General features: G+C 48.4%; 1 protein-coding gene across 1 annotated transcript in view; it reads right to left on the reverse strand.

Moving 5' to 3' along the window:
• The window catches only part of AGBL4 (AGBL carboxypeptidase 4), a gene marked incomplete at its 5' end in the record, with an annotated part of 423,165 nt that overhangs the window by 16,539 nt on the left and 386,237 nt on the right, over positions 1-20,389 (reverse strand). Inside the window, 1 exon segment of the mRNA XM_061567463.1 lies at positions 1,725-1,814. Within this exon segment, the coding sequence (XP_061423447.1) occupies positions 1,725-1,814 (90 nt within the window).

Genomic DNA, 20,389 nt, shown 5'->3' on the forward strand with positions numbered 1-20,389 from the left:
CTATTAACCGTGGCCCGACTTCTGAATTACCGTGATTCTCCACGATGTTACCCACATTGCACAGCGGCTTCCAAACACGTGTGATTTTCTTCGTGGACAAAAGGATCAGAATAATCAGAATCTTTATTTATACTGGGGGAATCCGATGATCTATAAAGCTCTTTTTCACAGATGTCCAGTAGAGACACAAGGTCAGAACGGTACAACAACAAAGAGCGCAAAAACACAATAGGAGTAGAAATTATAGGTAAAGCAAGAATATACAGCAAAATAAACATTTATTTTTACCAGGTAAGGCCCACTGAGCGATTAGCTTCTTTTCCAGAAGCGACATGTCCACAAACGCTAGCTGAACGAAGTGACGTACCACGTGGACATTTATATCCGAATCTAAACTGAGTACCTCGTGGACAGGCATCACTTAAGAATATTAAAATACAACGTTTTTTTTATCTCACCAGGTAAGGCCCACTGAGCTATTCAGAAGCGACCTGGCCACAAAAATAATAGCTCAACAAAGAGAGTTACCCAACAAATAACTCCCAATACCCGCTGGGTTATCCGTGATTATTTGTTATAGAGGTAAAACATGAAAATAAAAACTGCGTCCTGATTCGAGCACGTGCTCGGGCAGCGCTTGCTGTAATCACAAGACATGACAGACACGGAGACACACACGCAGACACGGACACGGACAGACAACACAAACAGGGAAACACTCACAAACACGGAGACACACACAAAGACAAAGACACACGCACAGACGGAGACACACACACACACAGACATGGAGACACACACAGAGAGGGAGACACACACAAAGATCTCCCGTATAGCCTTAATAGACTGTAGGGGCAAGTGCTGTTAGCGAGCACCTATGAAGGCCAGAACGGTACACGAGGGGGTGGGTGGCCAGCACCACGCCCGACCGCCTTTGTCTCCCTAGTGGCGATGTTTACACACCACACCAGGTACTCATTTGAGGCTGAGTCGACCTAGGGGAGGCCCGGGACGGGTTCAGATAATCGTCACTGGTGTTGGCCGTGAGCGGGAATCGAACTCGGGTCGCCGGGTTCATAGCGCAGCGCGCTAACCGCTACACTAGACACAGAGACACATACAGAGATGGAGACACATAAAGACACGGAGACAGATACAGACAGGGAGACACACAGACACAACAACAACCGCCATTCTCCAGTAAGTGGCGGTGACGTCACCACAGCGCCTGTGCCAGGCTATGTGCACGTTAAAGACAGGTGAAGTGTCGGACGCCCGCTGGCAGGAGGTCACGGGGCAGACTCAGGTGCCATGGGCCGACTGACTGTGATGACTGGACGATGCACCACCTGTGTCCCCCTACTATGCCAACATGCTGTGTTTTAGCCGCCTGGCGCTCCGCTTGTTTTTGTGAGCGTTGCTCCTCTGCCCTCCCTTGTTGCTGGAGGGCAGACACGGATACACACACACTCAAACACTGACAGCCACACGCACGGACACGGAGACACACACAAAGACACGCAGACACACAAAACAGGCAAAGACAGAGATTGAAACACAGAGACACTGGCAAACACACACGCAGACACACAAAACAGGCAAAGACAGAGAATGAAACACAGAGACACTGGCAAACACACACGCAGACACACAGAGATAAGAGAGAGAGACGCAGACAGTCAGCCACACGGACAAACAGAGAGTTGTGGAGGCCACCGGCTGACCCTGGCAGACGTAGGAGGAGGGTGTTTCTCCGGCGTGAACCCGCGCGGTGACCAGCACCACCCTCCGCTTCGCTCCAGGATCCAGGTTTCCTGGCGCACGACCAGGGAGACACCGACAAACACCACGCGTGTCTCCAGGCACGCCGGGGGCAAGCACACTGCCAATGCGACCGATTATTATTTTCTCGCTTCCCTATTGGTCATAGACGCTGAGGTTAACGAGCAAGGCGCTGAGAACGAAACGTCTGTTGAGTGTGTTATCAATCGGGTTAAGTTGATCATTTCCATTCTCATTTCACTAGAATTGCTTTTTGTGCGTTTAGTTTAATGTTTCCTCCGCCCCCCAGCGCGCACATCCGATTGGCACGGTTGGCTACATACGGTGCGAAAGAATGTCAACATACATACAACATACGTACATACAACACACATTCATACATTCCCATTGGTTTTGGCTCACTCTTTCTCCTCGCTGCTGTCCCCACAGCAAGCAACTCTCTTCCACTCAGCCATCCGCGATGTTGAATCCAGGCTCAAGAGCTTACCCCCCCCCCCCCCCGCCTGCATATGACTGCCTGCCTCGATTTGGGGTTGAAAAGAAGTCTCCGTCTGTAGCCTGGCCGCCGATGGTAGCGGCACTGTGGTTCAGCAGTTGAGTGCCAATCTCGTGGTCTGCTGCTGGTCACGACGAGACGGCTTCAGGAGAGAGAGAGAGAGTTTGTGTCGTTTCGCTCTTCTCCTCCGTACTCCTCCGTGTAAGCAGAGCACACTACTGTGGTTCACACTACTGTGGTTCACATTACTGTGGTTCACACTACTGTGGTTCACACTACTGTGGTTCACGCTACTGTGGTTCACACTACTGTGGTTCTCACTACTGTGGTTCACGCTACTGTGGTTCACACTACTGTGGTTCTCGTTACTGTGGTTCACGCTACTGTGGTTCACACTACTGTGGTTCACGCTACTGTGGTTCAAACTACTGTGGTTCACGCTACTGTGGTTCACGCTACTGTGGTTCACGCTACTGTGGTTCACACTACTGTGGTTCACGCTACTGTGGTTCACGCTACTGTGGTTCACGTTACTGTGGTTCTCACTACTGTGGTTCACGCTACTGTGGTTCACGCTACTGTGGTTCAAACTACTGTGGTTCACGCTACTGTGGTTCACGCTACTGTGGTTCACACTACTGTGGTTCACGTTACTGTGGTTCTCACTACTGTGGTTCACGCTACTGTGGTTCACACTACTGTGGTTCACGTTACTGTGGTTCACGCTACTGTGGTTCACACTACTGTGGTTCACATTACTGTGGTTCTCACTACTGTGGTTCACGCTACTGTGGTTCACGCTACTGTGGTTCACACTACTGTGGTTCACGCTACTGTGATTCACGCTACTGTGGTTCAAACTACTGTGGTTCACGCTACTGTGGTTCACGCTACTGTGGTTCACGCTACTGTGGTTCACGTTACTGTGGTTCACGCTACTGTGGTTCACGCTACTGTGGTTCACACTACTGTGGTTCACACTACTGTGGCTCACGCTACTCTGGTTCACACTACTGTGGTTCACACTATGTATGCATGCACGTCGAACTTAATAACACGAAACCCCGGTTTACGTCGGGGGCGGGGGGGGATGCGTTCCTGAAAGGCACGACGACGAGTCTCGGAAACGACGTCAGTCGAAGCGATGCACAGCACCGATGTCGATTTCACCGAGGGCGATATCGGTGCGTAAAATCAAAAGGTTTCTATTTGATATTTGAACATCTTAACAGCTGTTGTATTGCCTTAAAGCGTAACACCTATTTTTATTTTAACAGTTTGTTTTATTTTTGTGTGTATATATATAACATGTATACACACACTCAACTTTTAAAATGAGATAATACATTAAAAATGAAATTGCTCGCAAAACTCTGGGTGTTTTTGTTTCAGTGGTGCAACCAGTAATTAGATTTTGACAGATGCTTTCTGCACAATGCATAAACGTATCATTATATATATAAATGAGAAGCAAATTTATGAAATTTCTTTTAAATAGCATTCTGAATAAACCATTTGTTCGCTTAATTATCACGTTGGCGGTGGGGTTGTTTTTGACCATACTTCACCGCGCTGAGCCGAAGGGTTGGTAAAAGGGCTGTGAGGGGTAAGAGCCCCTTCTGATGTCGCTCGCCACCCATGTTCGCCATGTCCGGGAGTCGAACATAGGTTGCAGGCCAATTGTTTTTAATATGCTTTATTCAAACTAATCAAAATTTTTTCCAGAAATTGCCGAATGATATCACGTATACACCTTCATGTAAGAAATTCGAGGTCAGTATTTTTGTTATACTTATATAATATAATAGTTACAGCCCTTTGTCAATCCACTGCTCGATGAAGGCCCTCCCCCACTCTGTGTTGGCCATACTTCACCACACTGGTGAAGGGGGAGGGGGGAGGCCAGGTCCAGTTCAGATATCACTTACAACTGACGTTAGCCACGGCTGGAATTAGAACCCAGGCTGCAGGTTTAATAGTCGATTTCGCTAACCAACCGATTCAGTGGCAACATCCGTGCCTCGCGGCAAGAAGCGCCTGGGTTCGATTACCGACTCGGGTGTCGTTCTGTGTGGAGTGTGTACGCTCTCCCCCAGTTCTACATGGGGTTTCCTCCGGGTTCCCTGGTTTCACTCCCACAGCTAAATAAGACACGCGTGGCGCAACTGGTGTGGGGCCAAAACATCCCCGATGATGAAAAATCTCCCGCAAATTACTCAATTTGGAAACACACACAGCAGTAACATGGCCACCCCACCGCGGAGATTTGGCAGAATCCTCCTGAAAAAGGAGTTTTGGTTGAGACTCTTCGCGACGCCTCCCCGGTACATGAAGCTAACTTCTGCGATACCGCTTCATCCACACCCCAATGTATAAATCAGGAAAACAGTCATCCCTCTGGGGAACCGTACATTTTCAGAAAAATTTTGGGGTCTCCATTCAATTCAAGAATCGATGCTCTTCATTTGGTGTCGCATGCATTGTGGCCCTGTCTTGCCTGTGTTGCATGCTCTTGTCCGATCAATTATAATCTCAGCATGAAGAATAACATTAGCATAGGGCTCGCATATAATATGCATGCATTTATTTTACAAGAACAAAACCGAAAAAATGTGCGTGCATAGTTAGCATAATAATGGTAGACAACGATGAATTCACGAGCTTTTCACACGCCTCATTATCATCATCCTTCTCAGCCGTGGTCTATCCACTGCTGGATGAAGCCCCCCCCCCCGCCCCCCCGCGATGCTGTTGCCATCCTTCATTCACGCTCTTGCTATTCCACAAGCGATCTCCTGCACATGAACCGAAGCCCGCGCTGTCGCGCCGACGAAGCAGTGGTTGTCCTACTCCGGCGCGTTCCTTCCTCTGGCTGCCATTCTGTGTCCAGCGCTGTCCATCAACCACCATCCCTTCTCTCGCGATGTGTGCCGACACACGGGCCCCGCAACTTTCTCTACAGTCAATACGGGCGGTGGCGGCTATAGTCGCCGCCTGTAATCCACCGCTGTGGAGGCAGCAGGAGTGATGGTTGTGGAACTCCCTTCTACGCGTGGGCGTGCAGGAGGTGCCATACTCTTGCTCGCCAGGAGAAGGCAGCACAGCAACTGTTACATCTCGCTTCCCGTGGGCGTCGAGAAGGTGCGATGCACTTGTACCCTCGCTCGTCAGAATGTGGCACAGAAAACATGGACTCCACCTGTTCCAGCAGTAGGGGATTGAGTGTTGCACCCTCGCAAGCTTGGGCTGTCTCCGGGCGCTCCAGTTTGCGCCCACATTCATTGGCCGAAAACAACTTAATATGTAGAGGACCACAGAGCTTGGGGGCAAAATTTGATGCCGGCTCTCCGCCTGGCCCGCTGGCATTCCAACTAGTCCGAGTCGTTCTTTCTCTCTCTGTCCGTGAGTGGACTGATGCCGTGCAGCAAGTTACAAGTTGAAATCGTTATTAAAATTATACAATGGCTCTAACTTGTTGTGTGTGCTCTCTGATGCACGCGTTCCTATCTCCGTCTCTCAGTGCCATTCCAAGTCTGCGTCTCTAATGCACTTCGTTGTGAACTTTTCAGCTTTTGTTTAACAAAAATGTTTGTCATTGTTCGCGTTTCTGATTCACAAAGTGACACAGAATAATAATAACAACAACACGCAACGACTGGACATAATAATAATAATAACAACACGCAACGACTGGACATTTTATTATTCGTTTTTAGGCACGTTTGGCATGTTGCTTTTCAATATCAAATAGATTTTTTCCGAAAGCCTTTTATATATAAATTAGTGCAACTAGTTCTGACAAGTAAAATGTATGCAGAAAAAATGCAACATTACTTCAGGCAAATTAAATCATAAACAAGTCAATGCTTTTTTATTCACGTCGTATTTTAGGATGGTATTCATTAAATTAGCTACTAAAGCACCAAACGGGCAATAAGCCTCCCTGCCCACATTAATTTCATTGCATTAGAAAATAGCAGAAATTTTTACGCATCTCATTAGCCACGCGGCTTTCTGGGAGTGCATCTTGGGGCGCCTGGTATGCAAGAGGTCGTGGGTTCGATCCCGACCCTGACACCGGTATATTTTACATGTCTCTCTCCTCGTAGTCCCGTGAATTTTTCTCCGGGTCATACGCTTTTCCCCTCCGCATTTAGAAACACGCGTTTGGAGAATTTGGCTGCTACACATTTCCACGTGATAAGCCACTTCGTTGAGCTGTCATTTGTGGCCAGGTCGCTTCTGAAAAAAAGAGCTATATAGCTCAGTGGGCTTTATCTGGTAAAGTAAAAAAATAAACATGCATCGCCGCATGACGGTAAGGACTTCGTCCCTGCACATTCTCCTCGGAGCCTAGAGGTTGTTTAGCCTCAGCTCCTCCTAACCCTGCAACGTGCATTCCCACCCATCACCGACCTCCTATGCGCGACTACATCTGCAAATATTACCCAATTCTCATAGGTATTCTAGATTTGAAGCTTTGTGACTGCAAGGATTCATACTCTTAGGTTTTTTCGGTAAAAATAATAAAGTAAAATAAGAATAAATGAAAATTAAATTGAGTAATTTTGATGTATTGAGTAATTTTCATGTATTATTTTTTTATTATTTTCTCATAGGTATATTTCTTTCTTCTCATCAGCTTTTAGCTTAAGGTGGTCAGGGACGCGTGTTTAATGTGCAACAACGTGCAGTGTGCGCCCCATTGTCTCAATGCCACGAAGGGACACGCTGATCTTGAGAGAAAGGTTACGGTGCTTTTTTTTTGCGGGTACGTACACCTTTTAATTTCTTTGTCCTTTCTTGGTACGTAAAACAATTGCAGAAATTAAAATGCCGTCGCATAATTTATCACCGTAAATGTGCATCCGTCAAAATGGCACCGAAGAACTGAATTAATTTAATCTCATCTAGTGTGTGTGTGTGTAGTTTTTTTTTACGGTAAAATTCAATCCCTTCTCATTCTGCATGGCTGGTAAAATATTAATAATAATATACAAAAAGATAAAATCTTGCCTGACATTTTATACAAACGCCTCTTTGTGTGCAATGCACAATTTGCGTCATGCATTGCACACACGCTTTCACTCTCTCCTTTACGATCAAATCTTGAAAAAATTGAGAAAGAAAAAAACTCCCCGAATTCTTAGCCCAACCTGGCCACGAAAAAATGGGGAATGATGAGATTTGGCGAATGGTGCGAAGTGAAAATGTAATTAGTGCAGTTATTTTTGAGATGACATTAAAACATAGTTAAACGTGCAATACCGCACGACACCTCGCTGATCTCATCAAAGGCCATAAACCATCACGCGAACTCCGCTCATCCTCGCAGCAGCGGCGGCTTGTGGCTGGCCGTCGACAAAAGACGGTGGTCACCGCATCGCGCACTTTCAGATGCGCTTCTGCGGCTGCCTGGAATGCTCTTCCTTCCAATATGAGTGTAATAAAGGACTCTTGCACTGGGTCTGTCTCCGTTGTTCTTTATTCTGGATCGTACAACGTTGCCCGCACGGCGTCTCGCTCAGAGTCTCCTCCGTCTCCCGCTCGGCAGCCCCACTGCTGCCGTCGCTCCCGCAGACTTGCTGCTGGCTCCCGATGCAGCCCCGCTGCTGGCTTTTCACTCAGCCTCTCTGCCTCCGACCTGCAGCCCCACTGCTGCTCTCTATGTAGCCCCGCTGCTGCTCTCCTGGTCTCCTCCTGTGCCCGGACACCGCTGGCCAACGGTGCCGAGTCCCGACCTGTGGCGATCACGCCACTTTCCACCTCCTGCCCTGCGTGGCCTCCTCCTGTCTCTATTCCCACACGCTCCTCCAGCCCTTCCGGTTCCTGCCCTTAAAAGCACTCCCTCTCCCCACGTGACCCAACTCCTCCCACCTGTTACGTCATATCCGCGAGGCCGTTTACGCTCGCATTACATGAGGAAGCTACTGTAGCAATGCACTTTTAAATTATCTCGATTGAAAACTCATTTCTTGTGTTTAGTTTGTTGTCCTTCTCCCGCACTTCTGATTATCACGGTTGGCTATGTACGGTGCGAATGAAATTCAACACACACACACACATTAGCGCAACAGGTAAAGGCGCAGCCCTGCAATCCCTTTCTCACGCCATTTCTGCTGGAAGAGGCCTACGCGAGAGAGAACTCGAGAGAGCCCCAAGGTTATTTTTGGCCTACTCTTCCATGCTGGCCAGGCGTCTAGCATGAGTTTGGAGTCCTCACACTTTACCCCACCGCCCGTTGCCTGCCGATCGACTCACTGTGATGCAGTGCTGCTTTTGTAGACAGAGGCGGACGCTTCTGTTGCGCCCGAAACGTCGTGATATATTTTATTTTATACCTACGTGACTTTACCGAAAGAACCAAAGAGTAGGGATCAAGAAACTAACTGCGGCATCCGGAGATAGAACCGGCGATCAAAGTCTGAATATTTATTTGTATTCATCATAGAATGATAAATAAAGTTGTACGATTACAAACGTAATGGAACGTCTGTCCCTGCGACTTGTTGATTGTGATAGCGTATGCGGGCAGAATGGGAAATTGTCATCAGTCGCAAAACAAATGGCAAAGTCGTGTCGGTTGGGGCCAAGTTGATTCTGGGAATCAATACCGAATCGCCTCGTTCTCTCACCCTCTCTCTAGCGTTCATCAAAGACAGATAGAGAAAGTTGTTTATATATAAACATCATTTTACATCGATCAAACTTCATTGAAAACGACATTTCGTGTGAATGTTCTCTCGTTGTTAAGTAGATGGCCTTGCTGAGGAGTTCGGTTCGATGCGGACTGTCACCAGTTTGGGATTGCGGGATCGAGATAAGGCGACACAGAGCTGCTGGCCGTGCGAGAAGACCGCCGTCTGCAGATCGATCCCAACGTAATCGAACGTCTGTCCCTGTGCCTCCGTCGTCCATGCAGGGGGCGCGTAGGTTTGCAGCGACCCCTGCGTGAAAACGACGGAAAGTGCAGCGTTCATCATATTCATCACATTCATAATCAACGTGTTTGGGTTTAGATCGCGTTATTTATAAATGTGTCGTAACCCTCCACCACCCGACACGGCCAATCAGTAAAAATGTGTCACGTTGACAAAAGACAAATAGTTCACTGCTTTAGCCCACCGGTGTGTTGAAGCCACAACATTTACAATTTGAGTAAATGTGTGGCTTCAACACACCGGTGGGCTAAAGCAGTGAACTATTTGTCTTTTGTCAACGTGACACATTTTTACTGATTGGCCGTGTCGGGTGGTGGAGGGTTACGACACATTTATAAATAACGCGATCTAAACCCAAAAACGTTGATTATGAATAACATTGGTCGCGAAAGCCTACGTGTTAAATATTAATCACAGATAAAGTTGTGCGTTTATATTATTATATGCACTGCAGGAGGACTCCGATGAGTTATAAAGCTCTTTTTCACAGATTTCCAGTGTGGGCGGGTCAGAACGTCACGACAACAAACGATGCAAAAACACGATGTGAGTGCAGAGTATAGAAAAGGTAAACTAATCACTTTAAAACATAAAAATTAACCTTTTTTTTCTTACGAGGTAAAGCCCACCGAGGTATTAACATATTTTTCAGAAGCGACCTGGCCACAAATGATCGCTCAACAAAAGTAGCCTCATCACACATGGAAATGTATAGCAGCCAAATAATCAGCCAGTGCAGAATGCGAACCAGTTAGACCACCTTCTTGGTTCTTTCGGTAAAGTCACGTAGAAGGAAAATAATAAAATCATAAAAATAAAACATAATAAAATACAATTCTCACGACGTTTTGGCCACAACGCAAGCAGCCGTCCTCAGGTGAAGAACAGGTCTGAGGACGGCTGCTGACGTTGTGGCCGAAACGTCGTGAGAATTGCATTTTATTATGTTTTATTTTTTATTATTTTATTATTTCCCTTCTACGAGACTTTACCGAAAGAACCAAGAAGATGAATCCCTGCAGTCACAAAAGCTTTAAATCAGTTATACCACGCCAGCATCTGTATCGCAGTGGAGGTTGTTTAACCAAGGACAGGCCAAGAAGATTCTTTTCACAACCCATTGATCGTAAGCATCCAAGAAAGTTCTGCAATAGCTCTGAAAAGAATAACGATTGTTATAAATTGTCGGTGTATTTGACAGGCATTCATTTTCCAATTAAATTATCAAATGGCGCTGAAGGTCAGAGAACATTAAATCTTACGTCACACTTTAAAAGAATGATAATAAATACTGCACAATTGTGTCTCGCGTGACAGGTGATGAAGGACCGCACAGCTGAGTCTGTGCTTATAACAAAACAAAACCTGAATTTATGAATTTGGATTGCCATACAGCAGGGTAATACTTGGTCTCATGTTAAACACGTAAACATATAGGTTTCCCAACATCTGCAAACCAAGTGATTTCCCCCCCCCATGGATTGTGGCAAGAAAGCCAACACGAAGCAGGCAAAGCCTGTTCACAGCAATATTCAATTGACTTGGCCGGGTGGCACTGCGATCAAAGGATTCAACCTCCAATTGGCCGATTGATCGATATTTTATAGTGTGGCTGGAGATCAACTCAGCCCGTCTGATGGGTAAAATAATTCCCACTTTTGATGGAATTCAACACTCTGGTTAACCTATTGTAGAGGGTCAATCAGAGGAATGAGTAATTTCTACCACTCGCTCAGGGTCACCAGCAGAGGCGAACGCTGGCTTTGCTGCTCAGAATCAAGTGTAACAATGCATACATAATCATTTGAATGAGATGGTTCCTGCTGGTGGCCATGAATCCATTTGCGAAAATTCCACATTTTCTGTGGTGAGGCGGTCAGTGTATCCAAAGCAGTACCACAGGTGGCCTCTGAACAAGTGGTTTGATTTTATTGACGCGGATGTGGAAAGTTACTGGTTAAGCCAACCCCTGATCAGGAATCAAAATGATCACCTTCCAAATGAGGCATCGAACCATTTAAACCGCGGCGAGTGCATCTCCAGCCTTACTGTCAATCCACTGCTGGATGAGGGCCTCCCCACGCCACGCGGGTCAGTGCGGGTGGGAGAAGTTGGGGAGCATAGACGCGGGACACCACTACAGTACAACAACGCATTTTGGTGCACTGCCCTCTGCAGTCCACAGCATAGCCTCGCAGCTTCCTTAAACAACCTGAGTGGGTGTTTTTTTTAAATCATATTGAATGGATGGTGGTCACCCATCCAATCACAACCCAGGCTCAAACCTGCTTAGCTTAGCGTAGCAGGGCTGATACGTTAACAAGCCTCGGCACAGAAATCACCGGCCGTGCCCTAAACAGGAATGCCAATCAATCTGACGAGAGCGGGGTCACGGGTGTGCAATGCATACATGATCACAGCAAGGGCTAAATAAATATATTTTATATATATATAATGGGGGGTGGGGCACGGGGGTGGGGGGGGGGGCAGAGTGGGGGGAGTTGGGTGAGTGCGGGGCGGGGGGTGCTGAAGGATAGCGAGAAAGATATATCGGAGGGCCCACGTCCAAATGCCGCGCATCCATTATGCATGAGGTGGAGGCAGAGAAATGTCACGGATCGCGGCGCGTGCGTTTCAGACGGACGAGAAGCTGAAGGGCAGCGGTGAAGCTGCCGGCACCGCCGCCGCCGCCGCCGCGGCCCCGGCCGAACAAACACAGCCGCTGTGCGGCGAGAGAAGCCGTCGCCACGACCCGCACACAAACCCGCGCCTCATTAAGAGCCCTCTCGGCTCACAGCCATAATCTTGTTTGAAGAAATGAAGAGGATTTCTTTTTTTTTTTGGAGGGGAAGGGGGTTGGCGGTGTTGGGGGGCAAACCTTTAAGAACGTACACTAGAGTTTTTTTTTGGGGGGGGGGGGGTTAGCGGGGAGAAACGTTAAGGGTTTGGGTTATTGTGTCAAGGTATATGATGTCCACTATGAAAAGCTGGCGAGGTGCTCGCGGGGGTTAGCGCATCGCCTGCGCTGCGAACGGGGAGGGGGGTGCGCATTGACTTCCACTCCCGGGGGGCCCGTGGCTAATGAGTGGCGAGTGGTCCCCGAAATGGTCCTGAGGAACGGCACCCTTTGCCAGACGTACGGGGAAGGACGGTCAAATGAACCCAACGCGTCATGAGGGGTAGGCCTTCGGAAGTGAATTGGCAATCGTATAGAGAACGCTGCAGCCCGACCTGCACGGTGAATACTGGAGGTGGACAAATCGTTGTAGGAATTGATCTAAGTTTGTTTGATTGCCAGCCATGGCGTGGCTAACAACGCAGTGATGAGCAGCATCCTTACTGGGCCTGTCCTCGCTTCGAAAATAAAAACTCGTATTGGCCAGCGTGGTGAAGTATGGTCAAACCTCACAAAGAGGAGCCTTGCAATTGAATACCTTGAGAGTCTGCGACGAGGCTTCATCTCTGTGTACATAGACAGAGAGTCAAAGTGTCTCTCCGGTCAAACAAGCCCTGAGGGTAGTGCTTATCTATCCCCGCACCTTCCTGGACATCTGTTGGGGGAAAAAAAGCTTCGGAGCTTATCGGATTCTTCCACTCTAAATAGAGATTCTGATTCTCGTGGCAAAGGCTTTCCCCGTTGCAGCACTAACGTTCTGGACCAATCCTGTTTCCTCCCTTGACATCGTGCATCTTCCTTCAAAGAAAACCCCGAGGCAAAAGATTCACGCTGGATACGGCGGCCACATTTGCAAATGTGATTTCTAACTTTGGTCCTCACATGCCGTGTGTACATCGACGAGTTCAATGTAAATGTGCCAGTTTATTGACGGACTCCTGCTGTGTGGCGTTATCTCGGTGTGGTCTGTGACTGTTTCTTGTTTTTTTCTCTGCCTTGCCCAATCCTGATAAATCAAACTTACGTAATTATTTGTATTGTCATTATGTTTTTATATTTCGTCACTTGCTCACCGTTTTCTCTATTTTGTACTCTAATCGTTTTTGGTTGTCGTTGAACTGTTTGCTGTTGTAACTCGCTGACTCGCCCACATTGGAGACATCTGTGAAAATACAGAGCTTCATAGCTCATCGGATTCCTCCTGCAGTCCAAGTAAAGATTACGATTCTCCTTCTTGAGTAGCCTCAAGTCCATGCAGCACATTCATCACTCCTCTGGCAATAACCAGGCTTCACACAGGACAACCCTTGGTGAGTAGGCAGTTAAAGGATTGGTACTATTATCGTCATAAGTGTCAACTCATTGCCTGCCAATGACGACATTGTGTTGGAAGACTGTTTTAATAATGAGTAACACGGTGTGATTATTAAACGATATTTTTCGTTGTTAAATTGTGTTTATTATCACACTTGGTTGACCAGGAAAGTATACAAAGGGTGCCACGGTGGCTATGAGATTTTAACTCCCTCGCCTGGTGTACAGGAGGTTCGTGGGTTCACTCCGACCGCGACGCCTGCTGTTGTATATTTGTAGTTTGCGTGTCTCTCTCTCCTCGTGGTGGCATGGATCTTTCGCCGGGTCCACCCGGTGTTTCCCACCACATTTAGAAACGTACGTTTAGAGTAATTTGGCTGCTATAAATGTCCACGTGATAAGCCACTTGGGTGAGCTCTCATTTGTGTGGCCAGGTCGCTTCTGAAGAAGAGCTACACAGCTCAGTGGGCCTTACCTGTTAAAATAAAAAGTTGACTTCAGTTTTGGAGGAGGGTCCTTCCAAGCGTCAGTGGCGATGTTGCTGCTGCCGTGTTTGAGTGTTTCCCAATTGAGTAATTTGCGGGTGATTTTTCATTATCGGGGATGTTTTGGGCCCACACCAGTTGAACCGCGCGTGTCTTATTTAGCTGTGGGAGTGAAACCAGGGAACCCGGAGGAAACCCCATGTAGAACTGGGGGAGAGCGTACACACTCCACACAGAACGACACCCGAGTCGGTAATCGAACCCAGGCCCTTCTTGCCACGAGGCACGCGCTTTGCCACTGCGACACCCTTGCCGCTAAATCGACGACTAAGCCTGCAGCCTAGGTTGTATTCTCCGTCTTGGCTAACATCAGGGGCCAGTGATATCTGAACTGGACCTGGCCTCCCCCCCCCCCCTTCACCAGTGTGGTGAAGTATGGTTAAACAACCCCCATGGCCAACACAGAGTGGGGGATGCCTTAATCGAGCAGTGGGTTGAGAAACGGCTTTAACTATTATATATTTTTAAGTATAACAAAAATACTGACATCGAATTGCTTATATGAAGGATTATACGTGATATCATTCGCCAATTTCTGAAGGAATTTTGGATTAGTTTCAATAAAACATGACATGTTAAAAAAAGTGTTGCTTTAGCACCAGATTTTAACAGTTGTCTTACTCGAAGACATTTAATCCTCACATTAATCCCCACATTAATATTCATCTCGGTGCGAATGGGAGATTGAGCCGAAATGGCTTCAAAGTGCTTTGTGATTTCACGCGCGCGTCCATTGATTGGCATGACGGTAAATTAGCTGGATACAATGTTACAGAGTCTCTTGCCATCAACTCGAGAATCTCTCTTTCGCACCAGACTCACAATCGGAAGTCTGCAAAATTAAAATCCCAGATGGGGGTCGCGCCTCGGTCAACAGTAAGCAAGAAGATTAGTAAGTAAGAACATTTGTCATTGCACATTCTTATGAGTCCATAAGTAAGAAGATTAGTAAGTATGAGTCCATAAGCAAGAAGATTAGTAAGTAAGAACATTTGTCATTGCACATTCTGATGAGTCCATTCCATCACGAATGCGCGTCGATCGCGCAATGAAGTCTCTGAAACATCTTAACAATTGTGTTAAGATGTTAAAACACCAAACTGAAACCAGAGACAGACTTCTTTTGAGCCTCGTCTCAAACGGTGTTAGACCAGAGGACGCCAATCAGTTTCAAAGACAATGCATATATTATCAGAGTATGTTTTTTGTTCGCATTCTGACCACAAGCTTTGTGGTTAATGCAGACATGATTCCTTGTAAAAGGTTTCAGTTTGGTGTTTTAACATCTCAACACAACTGTATTGTTGCCAAAAAAAAAGGGGAAAACCTATTCTCATATTTTGGTACTGGCAAAGGAGGTCCAATGATGATGAAACAACAACACCGTTCAGAGTCTGTTGCAGAATTGGCTCAGACTCAGGGATAAATCCAAAACTCCGAGGTGGCAGCGTCTTTGGGCCGAAGCCCTCCGAAACTGCGAGGGTTACACACGGCGGGGACCGCAGTCAGAGTCGACTGGTGGGGGGGGGGGGGGTCTGTTGAAGCTGGGACGCACTGATCGGCGAGATAGAACGAAGCACCATTGAAGGATACTCTTGAAGACGAGCAGGCATAGTTTTTACGCAATCCTGTATGCAATAGGAAGCCAGTGCAGCTCATTAACACTATCGTCCGTGTCGCCAAACAAATCAGTGCCTCTTTGTGGCAAGTCAGAAGTGGCCATGCCATTTAAAATTCGAGGTCATTAGATGACGATTACAGATGCCGCCATGGTGTAGCGGGTCACTTCACTGGATTTGCAACGCAAAGTTCGCCGGTTCAACATCCTGGCGCGGTAGTTGGAACAATGGGCCAGGGTTATCTATTTATCTTCTGCCCTGCCACCTCTTGACCACCTGAGTTAGCCGATCGGTAGGTCGCGTGCGGTGGTGGTGGGGTAAAGTGTGGGTACTCCCACTTCTTCCAAGAAGTCTGGTCAGCGTGTTAGTCATGGATTTTTTTTTACGATACTTCACCACGCTGGTCAGATAGGGGCCACAGTGGTGAGATGTTCACGACCTCACCTGGTAAACAGGAGGTTGTTGGTTCGAACCCGACGCTAATGCCTGCTGTATATTTGGAGTTTGCATGTCTCTCCCCGTGGTGGTGTGGATTTTTTTCCAGGTCCTCCGGCTTTTCCCTCCGCATTCAGACAACGCGCGTTTGGCTGCTATATATTTCCACGTGCTCAGCCACTTCGTTGAGCTATCATTTGTGGCCAGGTCGCTTCTAAAAAGAGATTTATAGCTCAATGGGCCTTACCTGGTAAGACTAAAGAAAAAAGTTATTTGTTCAGTTTAGATATCACTCGCCACTGATGTTAGCCATGACCGGAAATAGAATTGAGGTTTCCAGGTTCATAGAGCGCTGTACGCTGACTGCTTTTTATTTCGCAAATCGTCCTTAGTCCAGTACCCTCGTGAAAATGATCATTTCTTGGATGTCCAAAAGGGCGTCGGTGATATCAGCCACACTTTGGTCCTCTTTCCTCGTGGAATTGAGATGACAACAACGTAAACAGAAAAGTTTTTTTTTAAAGAACCAGGCTCGTTAAAATCACGTAGAAATAACTACGAACGCGCTAATCGCAACCGCTTTAACAGTTAGCCTGTCAAGTGGAAAGCAGTAGTGAAAAGAAATATCTGAAAACCATTACTTAGCCTCTCCAATCAGCCACCATTCTGCGGAAATTGCTGCCGCACGGCCGCGAATCTGGCCCAAGCAACGGGCAGATGAGAGGGAATGACTCCTAATTGCCCCCCAACCCCCATTCACATCGCAAACAGCTCCGCGGTAAACACCGGATACCTCGTCGCCCCGCTGTCGTTCACGGCGTAACTCGCCAATTTTCACCGAACAGCAAACACCGCCAGGACGCGCACACGTGCCGCCGGGGCCATCAGTTCCATGTGCTGCGTGAAGCAACGGTTGCTCTTCTCTGAAACAATCGAGCGAAACTGCCCGGCGTACCGTTTCTCTGCTCGGATCGAGCATTTTATTCACCGCTATTGATGGCTCCGAGTCAGAGGTGGAAATTCCTTATACCTATGGCGGGCACCGGTTTATCCACAGAACGACTACCGCGGGGGGGGGGGGGAAGGGGTGACGACAAGGCCCAGCCGTGGTGCGGTGCGTTCGCCGCTCGTGGTTGCAGCGGTTCAGGGTTCGGAATACAGTACCTGCGGCCGCCCCGGTTATTACTACAGCGGTGCGGTGTGTGCGAACCGTGGCAGCAGAACAAAAAATCACGACGCGCCGTCCGACGTTAAAGATCCCGCGGCGTTGTCCACGAGTGTCGCCCGCCGCTGTTCACCGGTGACATGGTCCAACATTTGCCAAATGTGAAGAAATACACCGCGAATGACTGCGCTTGTCATCGTACACCGCGAGCATCGCCCCCAAAGGAGATTGGCGAGACTCGGTGAGGATTTCCTGGGTAAACAAGCGAATGCTACTGCTGATGACCTCCCACAAAGTGATACTTAATTTATCGATCCCTGATTAATGATGGGCCGAGTTGACTCCCCCGACAGGGATTTGAACGTAGAACCTCCAGATTGCGAGCTGGGTGCCGTGACCACTTGAACACGTGGCCAGCAGATTATGTAAATAAAAACAGTTTGTCGATGTATACGTTTGAAAAAGATTCAACGCATTCGTCAATAGCACTGCGGCCACAAAAGGAAAACAAGTATATAATAGAATGGAAATAATAAAATAATAAAAATAAAACATAATAAAATAATTCTCACGACGTTTCGGCCACAACGCAAGCAGCCGTCCTCAGGTGGAGAGCAGGTTTGTCGAGTAGACAGACCTGCTCTCCACCTGAGGACGAGTAGACAGACCTGCTCTCCACCTGAGGACGGCTGCTTGCGTTGTGGCCGAAACGTCGTGAGAATTATTTTATTATGCTTTATTTTTATTATTTTATTATTTCCATTCTACGTGACTTTACCGAAAGAACCAAGAAGATGAATCCCTGCAGTCACGAAAGCTTTAAATCGAGATGATGGGGTTGGTGTCTTTCACTCTGTGTGCATTGTCGGGGAGGGCCGCACGTCAGCGGGTACTGCGCCGAAGGCCACCACCAGGTGGGCCGCACCGCCAGCAGTCCCCTGCATTACTTGGCGTCGGCACTGAAACGTCGGCGTGAGATTTGGTTCCCAGGGACGGGCAACAACAGCGCCGAGCAGTTTTTGAACCGGGTGCCGGGCAACCCCCCCCCCCGTCCCGCGTCCCCTTCAGCAAACCGCACAGAGACCAGCGTGGTGAAGTATGGCCAAACAACCCCCTCACTCATCACCACAACAACCCACACGGTGTGGGGGGGGAGGGGGGAGGCTTTCTCTCGGCAGCGGATGCACACGAGGGACTGGACATTACACAAAGTCTAGTAATATTTATTTGAATATGAAACTGGTACGAGTGAAAGAAGCCGCGAATATTCCACAAGGTGGCGGTGCTCGCTCACTGAAAGTGGACAGCGCGTCTCAGCAGATCATCGTCACACTCGCGAGGTCTCGACGATGCCCCTCCACTACCGCTCGAAGTTGCGCAAAGTCCTGTTGAACCTTCGGCTACGCGACTTCAGCCACAACGACGAGGCTGGGAAGGCCGAATGGAGTTGACAAGAAGCCGCAGACGAACACCGGGACCCGACGCGGAAGATCCCCGGCTCGACTGTTCGCGAAGCTGCTGAGGCCACCACCCCTGGCACCGCAGCTGTTTAGAGACTTGAAGCGCAATCGAGAAATTAAAAACTGTCGGGGCAGCGTGCGACAGCTGCGGTCGCGAACACGAACAAAGCCGTGGGACGACTCAACGCCTCGATTCACAAACGCGGAGGAGGCATCACGGTAGCAGCGGCAGCAGCGATGCACTCCGCTCCCTGTGACGCGATCATCCGTCTCAATGTGCACAATTATAGTTGTTGCTGCTCTACATCAACATCAGCAGCCACGCGACGATGGAGGGGAACGTTGCTTAGACAACACCGAGAGACAGAAACGGGGGGGGGGGGGGGGGGGGGCGATAAACACACACACAAAACAGAAACACCACGAGGACTGCGAAGGCGACCACGCGGGGCTTGAACAGAGAACGCGAGGCTTGGAACGGGCGCCCGCCGATGGTCGAGGCTGGTGATGGAGCGGCAGTCGAAGGAGGAAGGCGCACGAGGGAAGGAACAGAGTCACGGGACTCCGGCCGCGGATTGCGGTGTCGCAGGAATTTTGAAGGCGACAGTTTGGGGGGGACTTGAGCCTGCACAGGAGAAATCGTGGCCGATGATGATAACCCTCGCGCTAGACCCATAGACCTGCGCTCAGACCCACCATGGTGGCACGCGGTTTAGCAGTGGAGCCGCAGTTGTAACTCGAACTCAGACTTGCCAGAGACAGGAGAGACTCAAACTGCAGCCGAAGGCGGAGCACACAACCCATAGACTTCAGTTTCTGGGTCCGTGCAGTATTACTACAGAAGATGCCACTGTAAATGGAAATGAGGTAACTTTAAAAAAAGTTAATTATTTCGCCGCTGAGTGTTTCTGCGGTTGTGCAGTGCAGCTCTGGGATGCGTTTAGCGGCGGTGTTCGGTACGATGTCCGACGTTTCGCTCTCCACGTTCTCGGCAGCTTCTTGTGGAACCGAACCAGAGGAACTTTACGAATTCAAACTCCCGAAGAAGCTCCCAGCAGGTGGAGCGAAACACGCGGCACGGCTTCGAGAACAAGTCGGACAATAACATTATTCTGCTCGGTGGAGAGTTTCATTTTTACAAACAGTGCTTAGTATGCATGTAACAGAGCATCTGCTAATCGATTAAAATTGTATTTTATGCTCACGATACATGCGCAACAGTCCGTCTCAGAATCGTTTACGCTCTCTGCACAATTACAAACAAACTGCGTGCGAGGTGCGTGTGGCGTGAGAGAACAAATGTACGTGTGTCTTGAACTTCTTTCGCACCGTACGAAGCCAACCGTGCTAATCGGAGGTGCGGGGGAAGGACAACACACTCAACACGGAAAGCAGCTCTCAAGAAAGAGTGACAAGACAAATGCCAGCGAGACGGAGACGAAAAGCTAGAATTTGATTCCTGGATCGCACCCCGAGCCTGAATTGTCGCATCCTGGACGAGGACAGGAGACAGACGAGCCTCCAGTCGGCTGTTGTCTGCAGTTAGTTACAAAATGCACCATCTGCTGGAAAGTGGACTCTAAATATGTTACGTTAAAAGTCGCCCCCCTGGTCAAACACGCTGTGGATGGTGCTCGTAGCTCGTGACGCGGTGATGAAAATTCCACATCGCCATGCGAAAGGCCGGTTTCTTTCGAGGGCAACCACTTTGAATTCCCACAAATGAGTATTTTTTG

This window comes from Lethenteron reissneri, chromosome 39 (assembly GCF_015708825.2).
Source record: "Lethenteron reissneri isolate LAM-NWPU_2019-01 chromosome 39, ASM1570882v1, whole genome shotgun sequence".
NCBI classification, from domain to species: domain Eukaryota; kingdom Metazoa; phylum Chordata; class Hyperoartia; order Petromyzontiformes; family Petromyzontidae; genus Lethenteron; species Lethenteron reissneri.